Source organism: Metopolophium dirhodum, chromosome 3 (genome assembly GCF_019925205.1).
Source record: "Metopolophium dirhodum isolate CAU chromosome 3, ASM1992520v1, whole genome shotgun sequence".
Classification (NCBI taxonomy): Eukaryota; Metazoa; Arthropoda; class Insecta; order Hemiptera; family Aphididae; genus Metopolophium; species Metopolophium dirhodum.
The window spans coordinates 13,262,427-13,282,616 of NC_083562.1; the positions used below are offsets into that span (position 1 = coordinate 13,262,427).

Genomic DNA, 20,190 nt, shown 5'->3' on the forward strand with positions numbered 1-20,190 from the left:
TCGCAAAAAAAAAAAGAAAATCTCAAAAACGAGAAGAGCTGTAAAAAGAACGAAAGAATGGATATTAAAACCGTTGATATTTCCAGCCGATCACTAAAATTACTGTAATACCTTGTAGTACCTATATATTATATTAATAATATATCACTTGACTAAGGACTCAAAAATACACCTGAATCATTGTTAAAAATGTATTGATAAAAATCTTAATCGATGTTTTTTTTTGGGTAAAGATATAGTTGGTTCTAAGTAGGGTAGGCACTCTCAGATATTCCCAGAGGGTTACAGGAGCGGGATCGTTAGCGGGGTTACAATAAATTGAAAAGTATATATTTTGTGATTCTTATAATAGGGATTTTGTGATTGTAAGTTAAAATTATATTTAAAAAAAAAAAATGTTTTATTTTAATAGATCAACAGTAACTACTTATCATTACAGCCCATATAAATATTAGTCAGTTAATAAGTAAATGTGAATCGTTTCAATATTAAATGATGTAACTATTATTACTCGTCCACTAGATTTCTAAGTTAATAGGTAAGAAATTCTATACAAAGCATGTATTTGATTTTTAGTATTTCGTATTTAATTTGTATTATAATAATTAATAATGATATTATGTAGCTATAACACTTTGTGCCTTTGTCACTTTATAGGTATATGTCATAACTAGGGCCATGCACTTTAATACAAAGTGCATCTTTTTTTGAGTGATCCAATTACATAGTTTGTTTCATAAAACAGATACTTCAACGGTGAAGAATGATTTTTAAAAGTTCTGCCTAAAGATGTTGTTCATATTTTACTTACATCATAAAATAGTAGATAATTTAAATTAACCTTATTATGTGTGCGCATTAGGTACTTAGTCGTGTAGGGAGTATATTTTGACATCCTGAAATATAATGGCATAGTTGATTAATTAGTCATTTTTATAGTTCATATTTAATTTAAAAATTTCAGTTTTTCATCATTAACAATTTTACATTATAATACACATTCCAACAAAAATGCTATATGCACAGACAAAAAAACTCATTTTATTCATTTATGATCGATTAAAAAAAAAAAATAATAATTTTATTATTTTTCACGTATAATTTATATATATTATTGTGTTTGATCAGACAATTTAAATATCTAATTGAAATACGCCATTAGTTAACATAATGATTAATATTTAATAAATAGTATTTGTTTATCGTATTTTTTTTTGGCATTTCCAGTCATATACTCATATCCAAGCATTCCCGAGAATTCCCATAAATTAAATAGAAAATTATTAATACCTGCAGTTCTTATATTCCAAAACGGCAAAACATACATTTTGGATTCTGAAGGTCCATAATATAAACTGAATCGTAAGAGGATATCAGATGACTATTTTGCTTTTCCTCTCCGACCCACTCGCAACGATTTGAGTTTAGCATAACGAATCTTGTGTAGGTATTGAACTTGAATATTAGAGTGAATTGACCTATAATCAATCTGAAAGGAAATAATATTATCTCGATGCTAGAGCACATTTATAGCCTTTTATTGATATTGATATTTCAAAGCGAGCTATGATCATTTTTAATTTGGAATATTTTACATACTTATAACTCTCGCGGTGTATTGGCATCCTCATAATTCGTTACTATAATATTGCGCAGCACATTTGAATTTACGCCAATCGGTGTATCGTACAGTCGTTAGGTAGTGTTGTTATAAATTATTTTATTGAGCAAATTACAATAGATTTACAATCAAATAATATGTCTTAAACGCAATCGCAGTAATAAAATGTTGATTATTTCATATCAATGAAGCATAATAGATCGATAAATTAAAAAATACTAGGTTGTATCTTACTGTCACTGGCCTCTACGGTCGTTTGCGGTTTCTCACCCTTGACGACTTCTGATATTATGATCGACCGATCCATGAAACCTATGGTCACAAGTCGTTGGCAACCGCGATTTGAACGAAAAACATTTAAACACACGTACCACTTGATCGAATAACGAGCCCAGTGGCGTGATAAATCTTAGCGGGCTTTATAAGATATCGTTGAAAATATCTGACGTTTTATTTCAGAGACGATATTTCATTTCATCAAACACACATTATATTATATTCCTGTTCAATGAATTTACAATTTAACAAACACAGTATGTCAGTATAGTAACGTAAATCTCTTTCTCTCTGTCACTCTCTCTCTCCCTCTCTCTTTCACTATGTATCTATGTCTTTCTTTCTTTCTCTTTCTTTATCCTCTCTCTTTTACTATGTATCTCTGTCCCTCTCACTATATAAATATAATATATATAACATTTTTCTATTTCTATCAATACGCACAGGCGCGCGTAGCCATATCTGTCTCGTGTCGATTATTTTTCCAATTTTCTATCCCTTTATTTTCGCAATAATGTAATATTATTATTAATACGCAGTACTGGTCTAAAGGTTGTTTTAGATTCTGAGCGAAGCGATGAATGTATTGATTTTACAATAATGTAAACAATTTCTCAGTAGTTTTCAAACGAGACGTGAAAAACAAAAGAAAAATTAAGAAAAAACGGGAATTTTTACGCAAAATCTGTTTTCGAGAAAATCGATTCTGGTTTTTGGTGCAACTCTAAAACAAATGACCGTAGGTACATAACCTTTTGACTGAATGTTTATATTAGCATTTTCTATACACCATTACATTTTCCAAATATTTTGACTTATTTTGAGCTGTTTACGGTCATTTTCAGTTTTAATTTTTTTTAGTTTTTTTTTCTATAAATATCAATAAAATTTTATTTGTTGGGTAAAAAAGCTTGAAAAATTAATACAAGGCTCCTACTATATTGTTACTTTGACATTAGAAAAAAATTAAAAATCCTTAGTCTCAGTTTTTATTTATAAGCATTTAAAGTTCAAATATTGACAAAATACGAAAATTAGCAAATTATTTTGAGTTGAGAATTCATAAAAATTTTTCTTTTTCAATCTAAGATTTGAAAATGTAATACAAGATTATCCATAAGTTTGTTTACCTTTATCAAAAAAAAAAATGTCTACAAGAAAGTCAAATTAAATTTTTATGAGCGTTTGAAATTCATATTTTTTACAAAATTTGATATTCACTCGATATCTCATGTAACGATTTTCTTATTGTGTTGTAATTAAAAAACGTATGACTGTAGATACTTGAAAATTTCACTGAATGATTGTATTAGCATTTCCTATACACGATAAAATTTTGAAAATAATTTGACTCTTTTTGAGCTGTTTACGGACATTGTCAGTTTTCAATTTTTTTAGTTTTTTTTTCTATAAATATCAATAAAATTGTATTTGTTGGGTAAAAAAGTGTGAAAATTTAAAATAAGGCTCTTACGCTCCACGTAAATAGGTTATATATAAATTACTTTATTCGCAATAATATCATCAATTATACTTGGTAATATCATAGGCTGACTGTTTTCGCTCAGAATCGTTTTTCTTATACAATGATATTATATCATTGAATTCAAATTTAACACCATCCATTTCAGTGATCCACTTGTAACCTACTGTACAGCAGAGCGACATCCACTTGCCCACCTTTTTTTTGATTGTATAGACATAATAATGACTATTAGATTATTAAATTAGGTCCAATTTTATATTCACGTGGACGCATTTTTAAATACAAACTTCATTGTTATTATGTTATTCAATAGAAATGTCGAATCTGAACAATTTCAACTTTTTAATAAGAAATCTTATAAAAGTGGAGATGCTCTTTTGATATCTACGGAAGTTTCAAAACAATTTTTGCTGTTCATAAAGAGTTATTTTACTCAACTTTTATAATACAATTCAGTTGAGCTTCAAAGATTCGATTTCTCGTTTTTAATAAAAAAAAAAATATATAGGTAGGTGTATATTATTTCCGTGAACCAATTTTAGTCTTATTTTTTTAAATATTAAAAATCAAAACTATCTAATGATGTAAATAGTAATTTTTAAATAGTAATACTTATTCTAAATTAACTAATATCTGACTATCTGAGTCATTATATAGTTAGGTAGGTACTGTCTGAATAATTTTTTTTGTTAATTTCGTCGTGCCACTTGATAAATACGTAAATATAAAATTTGTCCCACGAATTCGAATTTTTAAACACACTTAAGAAACATAATCCTGTCCTGTAGTTAATAATTTTTTATACTTACATAGATCTATGGTTTGAGTGTAAAATACATACACGGAACGCCCAGAGTAATATTTTTGACATTTCGTTACACCATTAAACTATATTTTTTACTGTTGACTTCATTATAATATAATAAAGTTTTGTTCCGTACATATAGGTATGTAGAAAAACATCGATAATATTAAATATGTAATTTAAATCATTTTTATTTCATAGATTAGTTATAGGCACCGTAGTTATACAATCAACCGTATTGTGTGTATTGCATTTTACACATTTTCCACTAAATTATTATTTGCATTTTACTTTTTAGTAAACTTAGTAGGTAGGAATGATATAACTCATTCTCAATATTATTATCTTATTATGTCTATATAAAAATTACATAAAATGTGTTCTTAAATTAAAAATGACTTTTTTTATTTCTAATCACCATAATATTAAAAACAACATTTTATAGCATACCAGCTGACCCAGCAAATGTTGTATTTCCATAGATAATTTTTTTTTTTAGTGTCACTTAATCAAAACAAAAACCAATTGAACCAATCAAGTCTAATATTATGTGAACTTATATTATATGCGTCATAAAGCTTTGATATATTATTTTGTAATTTCCAAAATTACCCAGTACTAACAAGCACACAAACATTTTTATATGTGTATAGATTTGAATATACCTACCTTTATCCACTTTTATAATATTCTTCACATTTTTAATTAAACCGTAAAATACATTTTACACATTATTGTTATCTATACGAAAACAGTAACAAAAACTCAGTCAATATTTAATTTATGGTGTAGTCAAGATATAGGTACATTGTTATAATAATAATTATATAAATTGTACACGTGATATCATTTCGATCATTCACGGTCAACAGTTTATTCATAAAATGTCACCTTTTTAGATTATTATTCACGCACAACATAATAATATGAATATTCATAATCACATTTTAGTGATTTACATCATAAAACATACTTTATTATAATAGCACGTACATAATACATGAGGTTTCATTTTTTTTCCAGTCAAAAGAAAATAATAATGAATTTAAATCTACATCTATTTGACTATTTCAATCCGATTATTTGTATAAAAACTACGCGATAACCTAGGTATAAACCTTAAGACGAGGTTTGAGGTCTAAATGAGTAACAATTATAATAAATCATAATGTATTTTATATTTTGAACATCTAATATGGCGACGATTTTCCGGTCTCTTTCGTTTATATTTTTTAAGTTGCCTATAAGTATATATATAATAATGTATAAGCTTTGAAAGCCAGAACGTGTACTATAATACTTATCGATAAATTGTGAAACATAGTGTACGACCTATGACATTTCTCTTTTTCGAAACTTATTTACCATTCGGATTGCGTATTCACTGGCATATTGCGCTCGCGTTGCTGCAAAAGTTACCACTATATAATATTGTTATAAGGCTAGTAACAGTATTATATCACGACGGTATATATTTTAAACCCTTTAACATACTATAGAATACCCTCGAAACCAAACAGAGACGGTTCGAGGTTTCAGCCTATTATTATTTTAATTTGTAATAATTTAATAAAATATACCTTGGTGTAGGTACAATTTATTACATGTTTTTTCTGTATTCTTAACGTTAATATCTGCGCGTATTTTTAATAAAACAAAATAAAATAAATAAAAAATATTTCATAATAGAGGAAAATATTGAAAATACGACTGGAAAAATAAGTAGAAAATCCACCACACAGTAATTTTATATTTTGAACCAACAGATAATCGCTCAGTATAATCTTAACCTATACAGACATAAATAACAGTGAAAAAAAATTTAAATTGGTAAGTACCTACTTATAATATTAGATAAAATGGATAAACGTTGTGGTATAAAAGTAGTGAATTTAGTGTTATTTTCATTTACCAAAAAAAATGTTAATGTTTACTATTAAAATAATCGTCTTGGATCGGATGTACCTATACTCGTATATTATGTATATATGTTTATATTTATATATTTTTGAATTTTGACGATGTAAACCGAAAGTACACTATAAAAAGGAATATTATTTGCTACAATATTATGATTTATGATTCATGAGTTTATGACCGTAGACGGATGCTGTTTAATCATGGAATTTGTGACGTTAGCTCTCGAACTAAGGGTGCTCCCTCAGCGCCACTATGATTTGTGCCCATAGTCCTCAAACCGTGACAATAATAATAACAATGTACCATGTTACGGATTTCTGATCATGAATCATACGCTGTGTGATATATTTTGTATAGGAGCCGAATAAATATAAAATAGATACGTAATATCTGTAACATTGCAGTCAAAACTGCATACTATACGTTTTACGTTGGTTCATGAATAATCCGTGTGCATATTTTATACTTTGAAAACAACACACGTTTGCCACACTTTATGGGCACCGCGAAATATAATATTGACTACGCAGAATACGATTCAGTATTAAGTTTGGGAATTCGAAGTATTTATAATAAGCAGTTGACAGCCACGCGTCATCGATACTTCAATAATAATACAATAAAATTATTATTGCGCTGACCTGCATTGTACAAATTTTGTAAGGCACGTGCTGTTTCTTTAGAATATGCACAAATTATGCATTTATGCAGTGTATGCGACATCGTATCGTATATATATATTATAGGCGGCGCTGTGCTCTAAAGTTTTAACCGAGAGGGAGGGAACAATAATTGTTTTTAAAGTATCCTTTGTCCGCTCCTCCCCCATATTTTATAGTTATTAACATTGATTGAATGTTGATGATAAGATCTAAATACATAAATATTATTTTTATTGTTCTTCATATTTGAAAATGAATTTTTTTATTACCATTTAGAAATGTAGAAAAGTATTTACATGCATTTTTTATAATATTTTACTAATAATTCAGCAAAGGGAATTTCACATTATTCAATTATTATAAACATTTTCTTAGTTTCTATATGAAGAAATAGATACAAAAAATGTTTATCAATTTTAACAAAATAAATATATCTATTCGCTAATTACAGCAATAAGTGCATGAATAATAATCCAATATCAGCAATAGGTACTTGTAGAGTTATTTTAAATCATACAAAATATATTTGGCATTGCAAAATCATCATAACCCTCTTCCCACCTCGTGATTGATTAACTCCATGGCTCTATACTTCTTTCCAAAATATAAGAACACACCGGACGGCGACCGGTTTCTGACCAGCTGCGCGCATCTCCCACATTAAGGCACAGGTAGTGACCGGTGGAAGGGGAAAAAAGTGCGCAGAACCGGTGCGTTCTTATGTGGAAAGAAGTATAGGACTTGGTACTGGACTCGGTGCCACACAATATGATCGACGCGTCTTCCAAACGATAAAGCGAAACATCTACAAAACTCGTCTACATACTCCGAATTTGGAAACATGTGACGGTGAAAACAATTGCACAAATTAAGTTATTCGAATAACACGATCGTCAAAAACGACGACTAGAAGACCTTCGCAACGGCGACGATTTTTATTTCAATTTTTTTATTACACACGTCCGAGATCGTGAGACTTTGGACCTTATTTTTATTTCTCGAATTTTACCCGCACGTTTTCATCATAAACGTTTTCCTCATGGTAATGATTTTTTGGTCTCTCGTTACTACTACGAAGGACTGTAATAATAATACATACATACATGCTTATGATAATAATATGCTCAGTTATTACTCGCACTCGAAAGTATTTACTGCACGTTAAATGCAGTATGTAATATGTATACATTATATTGCGTTTTGTCAGAAATAAATAAGGGGTGAAAAAAACTTTATAATAATAATAATACATCCTTAGAATTTGGAAGTAAGTAGGAATTTTCAAATTAAACTGTCGGCTTTGTCACGTAGAGTCAAAAAAGAGTTTGTTTAATAAAATATAATAAACTAGATACACAGCAACACCATTATACATAAAATGTCACGCACTCATGTCGTACAACTTCTGCTTATCGACTTCAGTGTCCACGAAATCTTTCGATGCCTAATATTAGATTTATCATACCAATTTAAAATATCTGAAAATGATTATTAGAATTTGCCAATTGAAATTTTACTTTTGGCGAATTTTTCAAAAAATGATTTTCAGCTTTACTTCCACCACATAAGTGATGACAGATCTATAAAATATATACATTTAACATAGCACAAGAAAATAAAATTATATCTAATATATTCATTACATTTTGCACGACAAAAATGGCATGATGAGAACAATGCCAATGTTTTGTGCAGTCCTCATCAGTTTAAACTTAAATACCAAGATGAGATGGATTTATGAGTAGAGAATCAGTTAAATGTTAGAAATTAACTTTACCCACTTATTTACCCCTTTATTTCCGAGGTACAACGTGTCAATAATATTTTATATTGACTTCAAAAACCTAACCTAACCTGAACAGAATCCAATTTGTAAATTATTTTAAAATTATTACGGATCGTTTAAATATGTCACAATTTGTAATAAAAATATTCAACCAACGTGTAAATATTTTTTATTTTGTAAATGTGTGTAGGAAGCTTGATAATTATTGTTTAATTGAGTTAAGCCTAGGACTCAGGAAGTGTGTGACACGTACTAGCGCATTAGCTATATATCAGGTATATAAAGTTTTTCATACATTCTCCTATTTCTCAATGGTTATAAAAGCAGAAATATAATAGTCACTCAGCTCCTCACCCACTCCCATATTCGATACGACCTTCTTCTCACAAGTAGCTCACCCAAGCATGAAAACCCCAAGATCGAAATCGCACTGGAATTCAATATAGGTAATAAAAATATACGGAACCCGTGAACATGGTTTTCCGAAAAGGAAATGACATACTTACAAACTTCTACACCGTATTTCGCTTCCACCTTTTTTTCTGGCCTACTCAATAATATCGCATAACCCAAGAAGTCACCTGCAGCCATAACGATTAATTCTTCGATACCATAATAATGACGTATTGTAAAATACAATTTTGTTTTCATTTCAAACTTGGTAATCGTCAGTAGAAAAAAACACGTTTGGAGCAAGCAGTGTACTTACCATGAATATGTGTTCGATTATAGGATATGCTTTTTCCTCCCATATAATATAACTGTAGCTCAAATTCATTTTATATCCTTGTAAAAATAATATTTTTAACTGGACAATAATGTATTTATTATTTACACAATTACATGACATTGTCTATCCGATCGTATTTCATACTTACAGTTTACTACAATATAAGGATCACGTAGGTTGAATTATAATCGAAAAATATTATAATCATTATTTTATATTGACCGTTCACCAACATAACATAGCCCAACATCTTATATAAACTCCCTACCTATTCTTACGAAATTAACATAACAGTATTTATATAGCCTATAACTGGAATAATAATCATAAAACAGAGTTATTACACTACGTAAGGGTAACGTTTTAATTGTTATCTGCAATGTGTTGAGTACCTATATAATCGTACCATTATGTTATAATTTATAATACTTAAAAATTAAAAAAATTAAAAAAAAAAACAAGAAAACGATATATTTATACAAGAAACATGTTAAACTGACAGCAATGTAATACGATGAACACTATATAATAAAAAAGGGCAAATAAATTAGATACAATAATGCATTTATGCTTTTAAAGCATGGTACATAAATACTATTCTGATTAAAGTAGTTAGTATGACAAAATGTTAACATTAAACTTAAAATATTATGAATGTATATTAATTTGTAAACTGTATAATATTCAGTATTCATTCACTTGTTATTAAGCGTAGTAATTTCAAACTTTAAAAAAAAAAATGAAAAAGTATGACGAAAATAAATTAAAATACTGCAAGTATAAAAGTTTTTTAATATTCTTAATGTTCGCTGAAAAAAAAATATATTATATATATTTTATTTAATTACTGAAATGCATACGATAATTATTATGTAAATAAATTAAATTTAAAAATATACCCTTAAAATCTAAAGAAAACAATGTTTGTGTATATTTTACTGTATAAGCCGAACTAAGATATTTTGTTAGATTATTATTTTTATTCAACTTAATGTAAAAGGAAACCTCCTTCCGTATCATAACATAAACTATGAACATCATAGTAAGTTTATGATATTTTTATACCATCAGCAAAACACATTAATACAATATTTACGGGCTTTGTTGTAGATTATTTTAATATAATGTCATTTTAATGTGTTATCCATTTATACGTCACTAGCTGACCCGGAAAACATTGTATTACCCGTTAAGAATTTTTTTTTTTTTTTGCTGAACCTAACCGAAACAAAAACCGATGGGAGCACCTATCGAACCTAACTGATATGTGAATATTGCTTCCATAGTTTTTGTGGTTTCCGAGCTTACTGTGAGTACTAAATATTTTATATCTATATTTTATATGGGTCGATAAAAAAAAAACTGTAAGTATTTAGAATATTGTTATGTGTTTATGTTATTATTTATTCATAATTATAATATTTGTATCCCCCTTCCTTACACATCAAAAAGATAATCTACTTAATTTTTTTAATCCATAATTTAAATTAAAAAATTATCCATATTTATATTTTTGTGAAATGTTGATGGTCATATATTTAATGTCATAGGAGATACAGGGTAGTCATTGTTCGTTAGTTAAATTATAAGCACTTATCAGATAACTAAAAAATTGTAATATTATATACTAGACAACTAGACTTGAGAAAAAAGATTATCCAGCGATGCAGGACGGCGCTTTGAAATATTTATTATTATTGAAGAATAAATAATAGGTACTTATAATGTGTGTGTTTTCCGTTTTGTTATACTATAATAATACCTAAATTATATTGATAGAGAATGAAGTTAAAACGAACAAATGTTATCTTAATTTTCTTATTTTTTTATATACGGCTAACAAGGATAAACCTAGGTATTATTTTGTCAATAAAAGTAATCGGCAAAATATTATAAATTACATTAATAATAAATATATATTATACAATATACATATACTAATATACTGTTATAATTCAAATTAATAATAGTGTAAAATCTTCAGTTAAGCTTAACAAAACAACACAATAACAGATACTATTTTTTTTGCTCGTACCGTCAGATGACTCTAGCCACAGCACTATAATACAGATATCGTTACATTATAGTATGTAATATAATATAACAACAATGTCTATATTATATGCGTTGTTATTATTTTAATATGGTTGTGCCGGCCGCTGGCTCGTGTGGACGGACAGCTTTACTGTTGGGGGGCTGGTGGGACATTAGCATTTTTATAACCCCGCGAGTCGTAAAAACTCACCCTCCCCAGCCGACTACCCAACGCTCACGCCACTGGCAGAGACGCGTGACGTAGACGTATTTCATATAACGCACTCGCTCGCTATATTACAATAATAATTCGTCAGAAAGGTTTCCCGTGTAGCTTTCAAAATGTTATTTATATATTATTATATAGTACGTGCACGCGCGTATTGTGTGAGTATAATATTTCCCACGTGTGTGCGCTGCTGCAGCATACGCATGCGCAAAAATAACACTACTATCGTATAATGTGTATTATAATAATATACAGGTTGATTCAACAAACATTCTCACCTTGCACAGGTTTTATTTCGCACATTTTAAACAGCAACTAGCAATGAGTTCCTTCATTTCACACCCCCAACAAAGTGGTCTGTGGCCCACATTGGTGGCCGTGGGACAGTCTCGCACTTGCCTCGCCCAAGAAGACAGTGCTTAAGGGGATTCGATACCGTGATTTTCTGTTTTTGTCTAACACGTGACATAGTATTTTAGACGTGTTTTTTGCCAATCATTCCAATTGATCTATTGAAGCGATAAGAATTCTGAAAACAGATTTGAATTCGTCGTCAAGTCTACTTGAAATCGACTTTCCCACACTTTTGATATTATCCCCCAAATTCCAGAAAACGTCATATTAAAAAAGAGTATTTAAACATTTTTGTATTTCAATTTTTGGAGAAGCTAAAATCAAAAAATCAAAACTGTGGGAATGTCGATTTCAAGTAGACTTGACGTCGAATTCAAATCTGTTTTCAGAATTCTCATCACTTCATTAGATCAATTGATATGTTTGGCAAAGGATCCGTCAAAAATCCTATGTTACGCGTGTGTTAGACAAAAACAGAAAATCACGGTATGGAATCCCCTTAAGTAGATTGAGTGGATCTATTCTCTCAAATCTGTCTTTTGCGTACAGTACCGATTTGATTCCGTATCTGTATATACGTCTTTCCTCCTCGTTCTTCTTTTTACATTTGTGCGTAATGGTCTTTGGAGTCTCGACAAAACCCCTCGAGCAGTTTTGTGTAAGTCATATTTCCTTGTTTTTGGCCGGTGGGTGTATAATACATCTTGTGTCTAACTAGTCACTAGACGCACGGCTGCTATAATTTTTTCACGTACATTGGATGATCAGTATATAGAATGATTGGTTTCGGGCTGGCCAACCTCTGTCTTCTCGTCTTCTCGCGGACACATGGCGATGACCGTAGTACCCCCCCCCCCTTCTCTTCGAAGAGGATTTGGTTTTGGTTCAGGAACCACCCTCTCCGTTACCAGCCCAGGGGTGACACACCGTACACGAAAATATTGTTCTAACGATATAAATACTGCATCAGGATGATCTTAGTCTGTACAGATGTGGGTTGACCATCGTGAGATTATTCTAATATCCTTCGAATATACAATATTATATGCATTATACAAAGATACCGGAAAAACCCGCCTTATTATTATTACACCGTGATATTTTGGGGTTTTCACCTTTTTCGATAAATCACAAATTTCTTAACCAGATAGGAACCTATAAAAACCCACTACAAACAATAATGTATTGAATTAAAATGTCAACCGCATATTTTCATTTTTTTTTCATATAAATCAGCTAAACCCACACTAAGTAAATTCATGTTCATTTTTTTTTTATAAATAGAGACTATAGAGTAAACTAAACTGTTGTATAGAATATGTTTTTATACTTACCCATGATAAATATTTTTCAAAGATTTATAAAATTAAAAATGTTTATTTATATGGACATAGGTATATATAATACTATACGTCCATATTAATATTATATACCTAGTGTTTTAAATAATAATTATGTGTGTAAGTAAAGCGTTTATAAGCAGAAGGTTGATCATGTTTTTCCTTTTTTTTAATAATCTATGACTTGTAATTTTTTCTGGAAATGATTTTAAAAAAACTCAAAATATACCTGTACGATAGTTCAACTTACAAATTATGAATTAGAAAAAAATGTTGCGTTATTCCTAGAACTATAAAAATAATAAATTTAAACTAAAATGCAATTAAGTTTTTTTCTAGAAATAAAGGTTCACAAATCTTAATTAATATTATCAATAAAGCGATATTAAAAGAAGAGGTCTACTCGACGACTCTTATCAGGTTCTTTAGGTTAAATTCTTTAAAATTTAATGTTAAACGATATTTATCAATATTTATTTACACAAGCAATCATTAACAAAAAATACGTAATTTAATTCTAAAAGAATTTTAATATAAATCGCAATTAATAATTAATTTTAACAAAACAAACATAATTACCATTTAAAACATGTATAATTGTTTAACTGAATCTGCTTATAGCGTGTATTTGAATTATAAAAGCTAAACAGTAAAGATGTTTAAATGGATATTACAAATTGAATACCTACAAAATTGTCTGCTTATCGCATGTTGTTTTTATTATTAATGCACACAAATCCATTCTCCAGACATAAATCATAATATTATTATCTCACCATTTGGAAAAAGTTAAAATGACAAAACAGAGTATAATAGGTAATTTAATATCATTCTGTCGTGCTCGAGTAACAACATATTATTACATAATAGCTGATACAATACATATATTATATAGGTACCTGGTACACCCAAACGAGTCGTTCTTCGTCGAAACAAATATATTATATTATTATTGATACCTATTGTTATTATTATTGTTATTTCCATAATATTGATTTCATCGTCAGGTAAAGCTTACCAGTTATAATAATACGCAGCGTTACACCTACGTCGATTGTAATTTGTTTTTCGTATATTATGTTCGTTCGCAGGCAACATTAACGGGATGAACGTGCTGAGCCTCGCGTTCCAAGCACCACAAATACCTGGCATGTCTGCACCGTCTTTTTTGCCGTACAATTCACCCCCGAGACACTCGCAGGGTAAGTATATATCCGACGACGGAATCACACCCGTATTCGTGCGTGTTTCGATTATTTTTAGCCATCGTGTTTTGAGACATTTTCGTTTTGTTTCCAGGACCGCAAGACTCATTTCCCGGAGGCGTACTTAACGGCCGTGGAGGAATTGTGGCCCCGGCACCACTCCAACCCAGGGCGGCGACGATTGAATCCGTGTTCCTTCCGTTACAGGTGAGACGCGTTGTTATTGCTTCGATATTGTGATAAAAAAAAACCATTGGTGATATTGTTGTCCCTCCATATGATGCACGATTGCATGATAATTTCGAATCGGTTCGGTCTGTAAAACAACGAAAAATAATATTACAAACAGTTCACACATCGAGACTTGTGAGGACGCCTCCTGTATAAATAACACCGTAATATTGTATATTATTTAAATTTCGTAAAAAACCCTTATATTATTTATACGTTATATATTTAATATTATACCCTTATTTATCAATTTTTAAAAACTATATGCACCAACCGCCACCGAATATGGTTCCTCAATCCTAGGTAGTTATATACATTAATTTAGTTCCGACTAAAATCAAATGAAATGTCATCGCTATTTAACACCAACGATAATTAATACTTTTTGCTAAATCACATACTAGACGAGTTTTGGTAGGTAATTAATGATTCAATTATTACAGTAAATTTACGATGTTCGATACTTATTTTATGCATCCCGCCAGTTGAATTGTAGGCCGAAAAAACTATTGTAAAAATACGCATTTCCACACTCTTTGAACATAATTTATAATATAGTAAATTAATAATACATTGTTATTAGAACTAGAATATAATATTTTCTTCGTTATGGGTATGCATGGGCATGTATAGAATACATTTTAGACTATTAACAGTACGGTATTTTGAAGTTTTGTTTGTGTCTATAAAATGCAAATACAAATATGTTTGGTGACAATTATTTCAAGAACATAATAACATAACGATACAATTAACGTTACAATATTATTAAAATAGGTTGTATATTATTTTTGTTATATAATTAATTAAATTGATTTGTTATCCAGTTATGTAACGGGGACATTACTGTAATTAATTCACTTTTTTACGAACAATAATAAAGGAACAGAATCCATCATATCAAAAAAAAATATATAGGAACGAGAACAATGTAATTTCCTATTGCAAAAGGTTTTTATTTATGTTTAAATAATTTGAAACATTGAAAATAAATCTATTTCGATTGAAATATTCCGATATAGTTAGTTGTTCCTAGAATCAGGCGTGTGATCTTATGAACGTTTTAGACCATTATTTCATTAGGTATACATAAATAAACGACCACGTTGGTATTTATTATGTCCGGCCGTTCCAAAAACCAATATCAGTGCGAACTATATTTGCATAAATAATGTATTATTATTTGTTGTTCGGCTTATTTACACTACACCATCCGTAATCGGTACACTGCCCAAGTATGATAATATCATAGTTTATCGCAGTTTATATTATTATATCACAAACAAGTCCAGACGTGTTGAAAGTTCTATCTGATGGCAATGATGATCATAGTATTATACTATACCTAAAGTACCTACATACCTACATACATTTAGTGCATACGTATCATGTTTAGTTATAATTAGGAAATATTATATCATGAGGAGGGCGAGAAATAGCCATATATTAGTGTGACCTAGTGGTTCGTGGGTGCCTATTATGGCACGATACAGAATAACTCGGATAAATATGTACATCGTAAATTTAATTAAAATTTGACTACATGGATAAAATACAACTATAAAGTATATGAAAACAGAATAATACAAAGTAAACTTAAACAGTTCAAGCTATATTATTCACGCAGTTCTCTCCACGTGTTGTTATTTTAACAGACATAGTTAAAATTTCCAATGACTCCGATATTTTTACTTTACATTATTATCTAAGTATGGACATACATATTTATGGTTAATGTTAATGATTATATAAAATATAAAATATTATGTAAATTCAAAATTTCAAAATTGAAACGGAAAAAAACAACAAACTGACAATATTTAAAATTTTATACAAGTATTAATAATTTGAATAATCAGGAATCACGTAATGACGAACACAATATACAATATTTTATGATCTGACAAAACCACTCGTTTCGTAAATGGGAACAATTTTCTAAACCTCGGCGTATAAATATTATTGGTATATTAAAATTACTAAAAAAAGATATCTGGTTGTAGTACACGTCGTTTTACAGACAAAAATGTAATTACAGAGTTGCCGAAAATAATATAGATCTTAGGTAAAGTCAAAAAGGCCCACCGGTCTCGCTTAGGTATATCAATGGAGTTTATTTGGTAACCGCAGAGTATTGGTTGCAAATACTGAATTCTGATTAGGGATATCATTATGTGATGCAAAAGTACGATACCATAAACAATGTACCTATTACCCACTCGCCCCTCCCCAAAAAAATTACGTGTATATTATTTTACTGACATTTGGTGTTGATGATTATGTTTTTTTTTGTTTTTTTTTTATCCAGCCAAGTCTGTTGGTGTCCTTGGGAGAGGACTCCAGGCCTCAGGACATTGTAATGCAGAGGACGTCTTCGTTGCCAAACTCATCCGGAAACGATTCGGTCAACCCGTCGTCCTCATGAACATTTTGCTCACGTTAGATTGTTTTTTATTTTTAGATTCGTTTGCAATGTTTGCATTGGCCCAACGCCATCTAGTGTCGGAATGACGGCGGTGATCGGCACCGGAAAACCGAATTCGTTCGCAACACAGATAGCGGATACTCATTGACTAACGCTATAATGTTATTATTACACTTCTGTTCCAAACAGGCTAAATATTTTTCGTACATCTAACTTAATTCTAAAAATAATATTTATATTGAATGAACAGGCGAAGCCCGAGGTAAATATAGTCCATCGTTACTTTTAGATGCATCGAAGTGTGTCAATCCAACTTTCGATGGTCGTAGAATGTGCGAAGTATTTTTTTGTGTACGGTAACAAATAGGTAGACCTAATCATATTTTCTGAATGACCACCACGGGACAAAAATTAATTATGCATGACGCATGTTAATCATGATTCTAAGTCTTTGAAATTAAATAAAAACAATACACGTGTGTAATTTAATTTTAGTTCATAAATCAATCGCACGTGCCAAATATTATTTAAAAAACGTATTGTACAAATATTTTTCTTCCTGTTATATTTTACGAAAAACCCATCACCGTGGTCCACTTTATGAAATTTGTTCAATCTATAATATAATTTATTAATAACATTATAATAATATAATATATTGTACGTTACCACGCTTAAATATTGTATAACAATGTCCAACACTACGTTCATTTATCCCTTTTATAAATATTATGTGTTTAATACATTTTCATTATTCTGTGATATTTTGTTATATACATATTATTATGTGTCTTTTTTTTTTAATTTTTATTTTGATAATAATTTAGTCTTAACTATATAATATTATAAAAAAATAAATGAAAATTGTGTATTTTCGATGTCAAAGTAAATCTGTTTGGAACCCACTAATACCGAATGACTGATAATTATATTATATATTATATATATTATACATATTGAGTCTTGCAAGAGATAAAAGAGTATACGGGGTCATAGATGAATAGGAAATTTACGAATATATTAAAATATTACCGTAATAATAATTTATGTTGTCAATATGCATTTGTAAATTCGTTGCACTGTTGTTTTTAATTTAAAATAAAATATATACCAATCGCGATCTTCAATAATAATTATGTAATTATTGTGATTATATTTGGTTTTTTATTTTAGTTTTTTCCGAATATTTTTACACTGAAACAAAATATACTGTTTGGATATCAATCAATTACTGCTTAAGGCAACAAAAAAAAGGAAGACTTATTTTATTACAAATAGTCTTATGTGTTCTATTATTTTCTCTCTTTATAATGTATACTCTCGTTTAGATAGAATACCTATACTTAGGTTTAATTAACTAGTGTTGAATTCGATTTGTTGTTTCTTAATTTGAATATTATATAAATGTAAATAAAATTTCATAATACATAATGATTTTTGGTTTTATACAAATTTAAATAGAAGAACAGTCACATATTACATCGAGTGTAAAATAATTTATTTAAGTGTCAGTCACTCTGATAATATAGTATGTTGCTAATGTCGACGATGCTTTATAAATTATAAAGATTACACTAACTATGTAAAAATATCTAAATATATTTTTGTACATCAACAAATGAAAGACTTGTAAGTTGTAAGTAATACTATTTTCTGAACAACGGTGCTTCTCTGATGTTAAGATACAGCTACACAACTTTGAACGTATACAACAACTACCTACTGCACTACCATAGTTTTTATTTTTTAAGAATATTTTTGAATATTACATTCCACTTTTTTTAAGCGTTTTAAAGTAAAATGTTGACGAAGATCGTTAGGATAACAAACATTTTCAAATGATTTTGTAGTTTAAAATGTATTACATTTTTGTTTTATTTTAACATGCTAAAGAACATAAAGCTTGACAATTTAACCCACATAGCATTTATAAATCATAACAGTTGTATTAAACTTTGACTGAAATTTGAATAATTAAACTTTATCCAATAAGTATTGAATAATTATTTAAGAGGACGTGATACCCGTATGCGTTATCCCCGTCTTACAAATGTACAACATAGCAAAAAACTGTTTTACGCGGGATAGAACCACCCCCTTGGTATTTATAGTAGAATTACCAAAATTCCACGACGCATAGGGAACAACTTTTTCAGTTAAAAGAATTAATGCATATTATACTAAAATTTAGAGGATCATAGTTAATGACATAGTGAACCAACATTGATAATTTTACTGTCAAAATGTTCAGAAAAAAAGTATTACCAGAATCCATCAAAAAATATGGTGGTTACCATTTGAAAAAATTAAGTCGATTTTAATATTGGTACAACTGCGTGCTTAAAAATTTTGAATATGTTATAAAAAATTGTCTATTAAAAATAGAGAAACATGTCTTTTTTTTTTAAACGAAATTCCATATCATCGATCCATAATTGTTAAAAAAAAAACCCGCGTACAATGACATAAGATACATCCTGTATATTTGTTGTATAGTAAAATATTTTACAATAATATAAAGTATTGTTAATATGTAATGATACAATTATTTTGAAGTTAAAGTTGAAAGGGGGCCCACTAAGTGCATGGTGTCCCAGGGCCCAATTGGTCCTTAATCCAGGCTTGGTGTCGTACCGTTTTTATGTTTTATTATAGCATTCACCAATAATTTTTAATAGTTAAATGAAAAAAAAACAATAAAAATCCTAATGTTCTCAAACTGATAACTTTAATTTTATTTATGTTATCCAAATAATAAAAACTCTATAACACAGATAAAGTTGTTTCTTATGCGTTGTGGAATTTTGGTAATTCTACTATAAATACCAAGGGAGTGGTTCAATCCCGCGCAAAACAGTTTTTTGGTTGATATATTGTACATTTGTAAGACGGAGACAACGCATGCGGGTATCACGTCCTCTCAATTGTTAATGTTTAACTGAAATATTTAGTAAGAATTAACTTTGGAAAAATAAATATTTAATTCTCAATTAAAGAATAAAATTGCTTATATTTTAACATTTAAAATTAATTAAACACTAGGATAAATACTAGCCACTAGAATTAATAATTTATTAATAATTTCA

General features: G+C 29.2%; 1 protein-coding gene across 6 annotated transcripts in view; it reads left to right on the forward strand.

Annotated features, from left to right (window-relative positions):
* Positions 1-18,788, forward strand: part of LOC132941836 (potassium voltage-gated channel protein Shaw-like) — a 221,284-nt gene extending 202,496 nt beyond the window's left edge. For 2 of the 6 annotated variants that reach the window (XM_061010035.1, XM_061010034.1), the window contains exons 11-13: positions 14,335-14,445; positions 14,543-14,655; positions 16,988-18,777. In XM_061010035.1, the coding sequence (XP_060866018.1) occupies positions 14,335-14,445; positions 14,543-14,655; positions 16,988-17,104 (341 nt within the window). In that variant the 3' untranslated portion in view covers positions 17,105-18,777. Of the gene's footprint in view, positions 1-14,334; positions 14,446-14,542; positions 14,656-16,987 lie in introns of all 6 variants that reach the window. The other 4 variants (XM_061010037.1, XM_061010036.1, XM_061010038.1 and 1 more) reach the window with 4 other exon arrangements.
* The last annotated feature ends 1,402 nt before the right edge of the window (positions 18,789-20,190 follow it).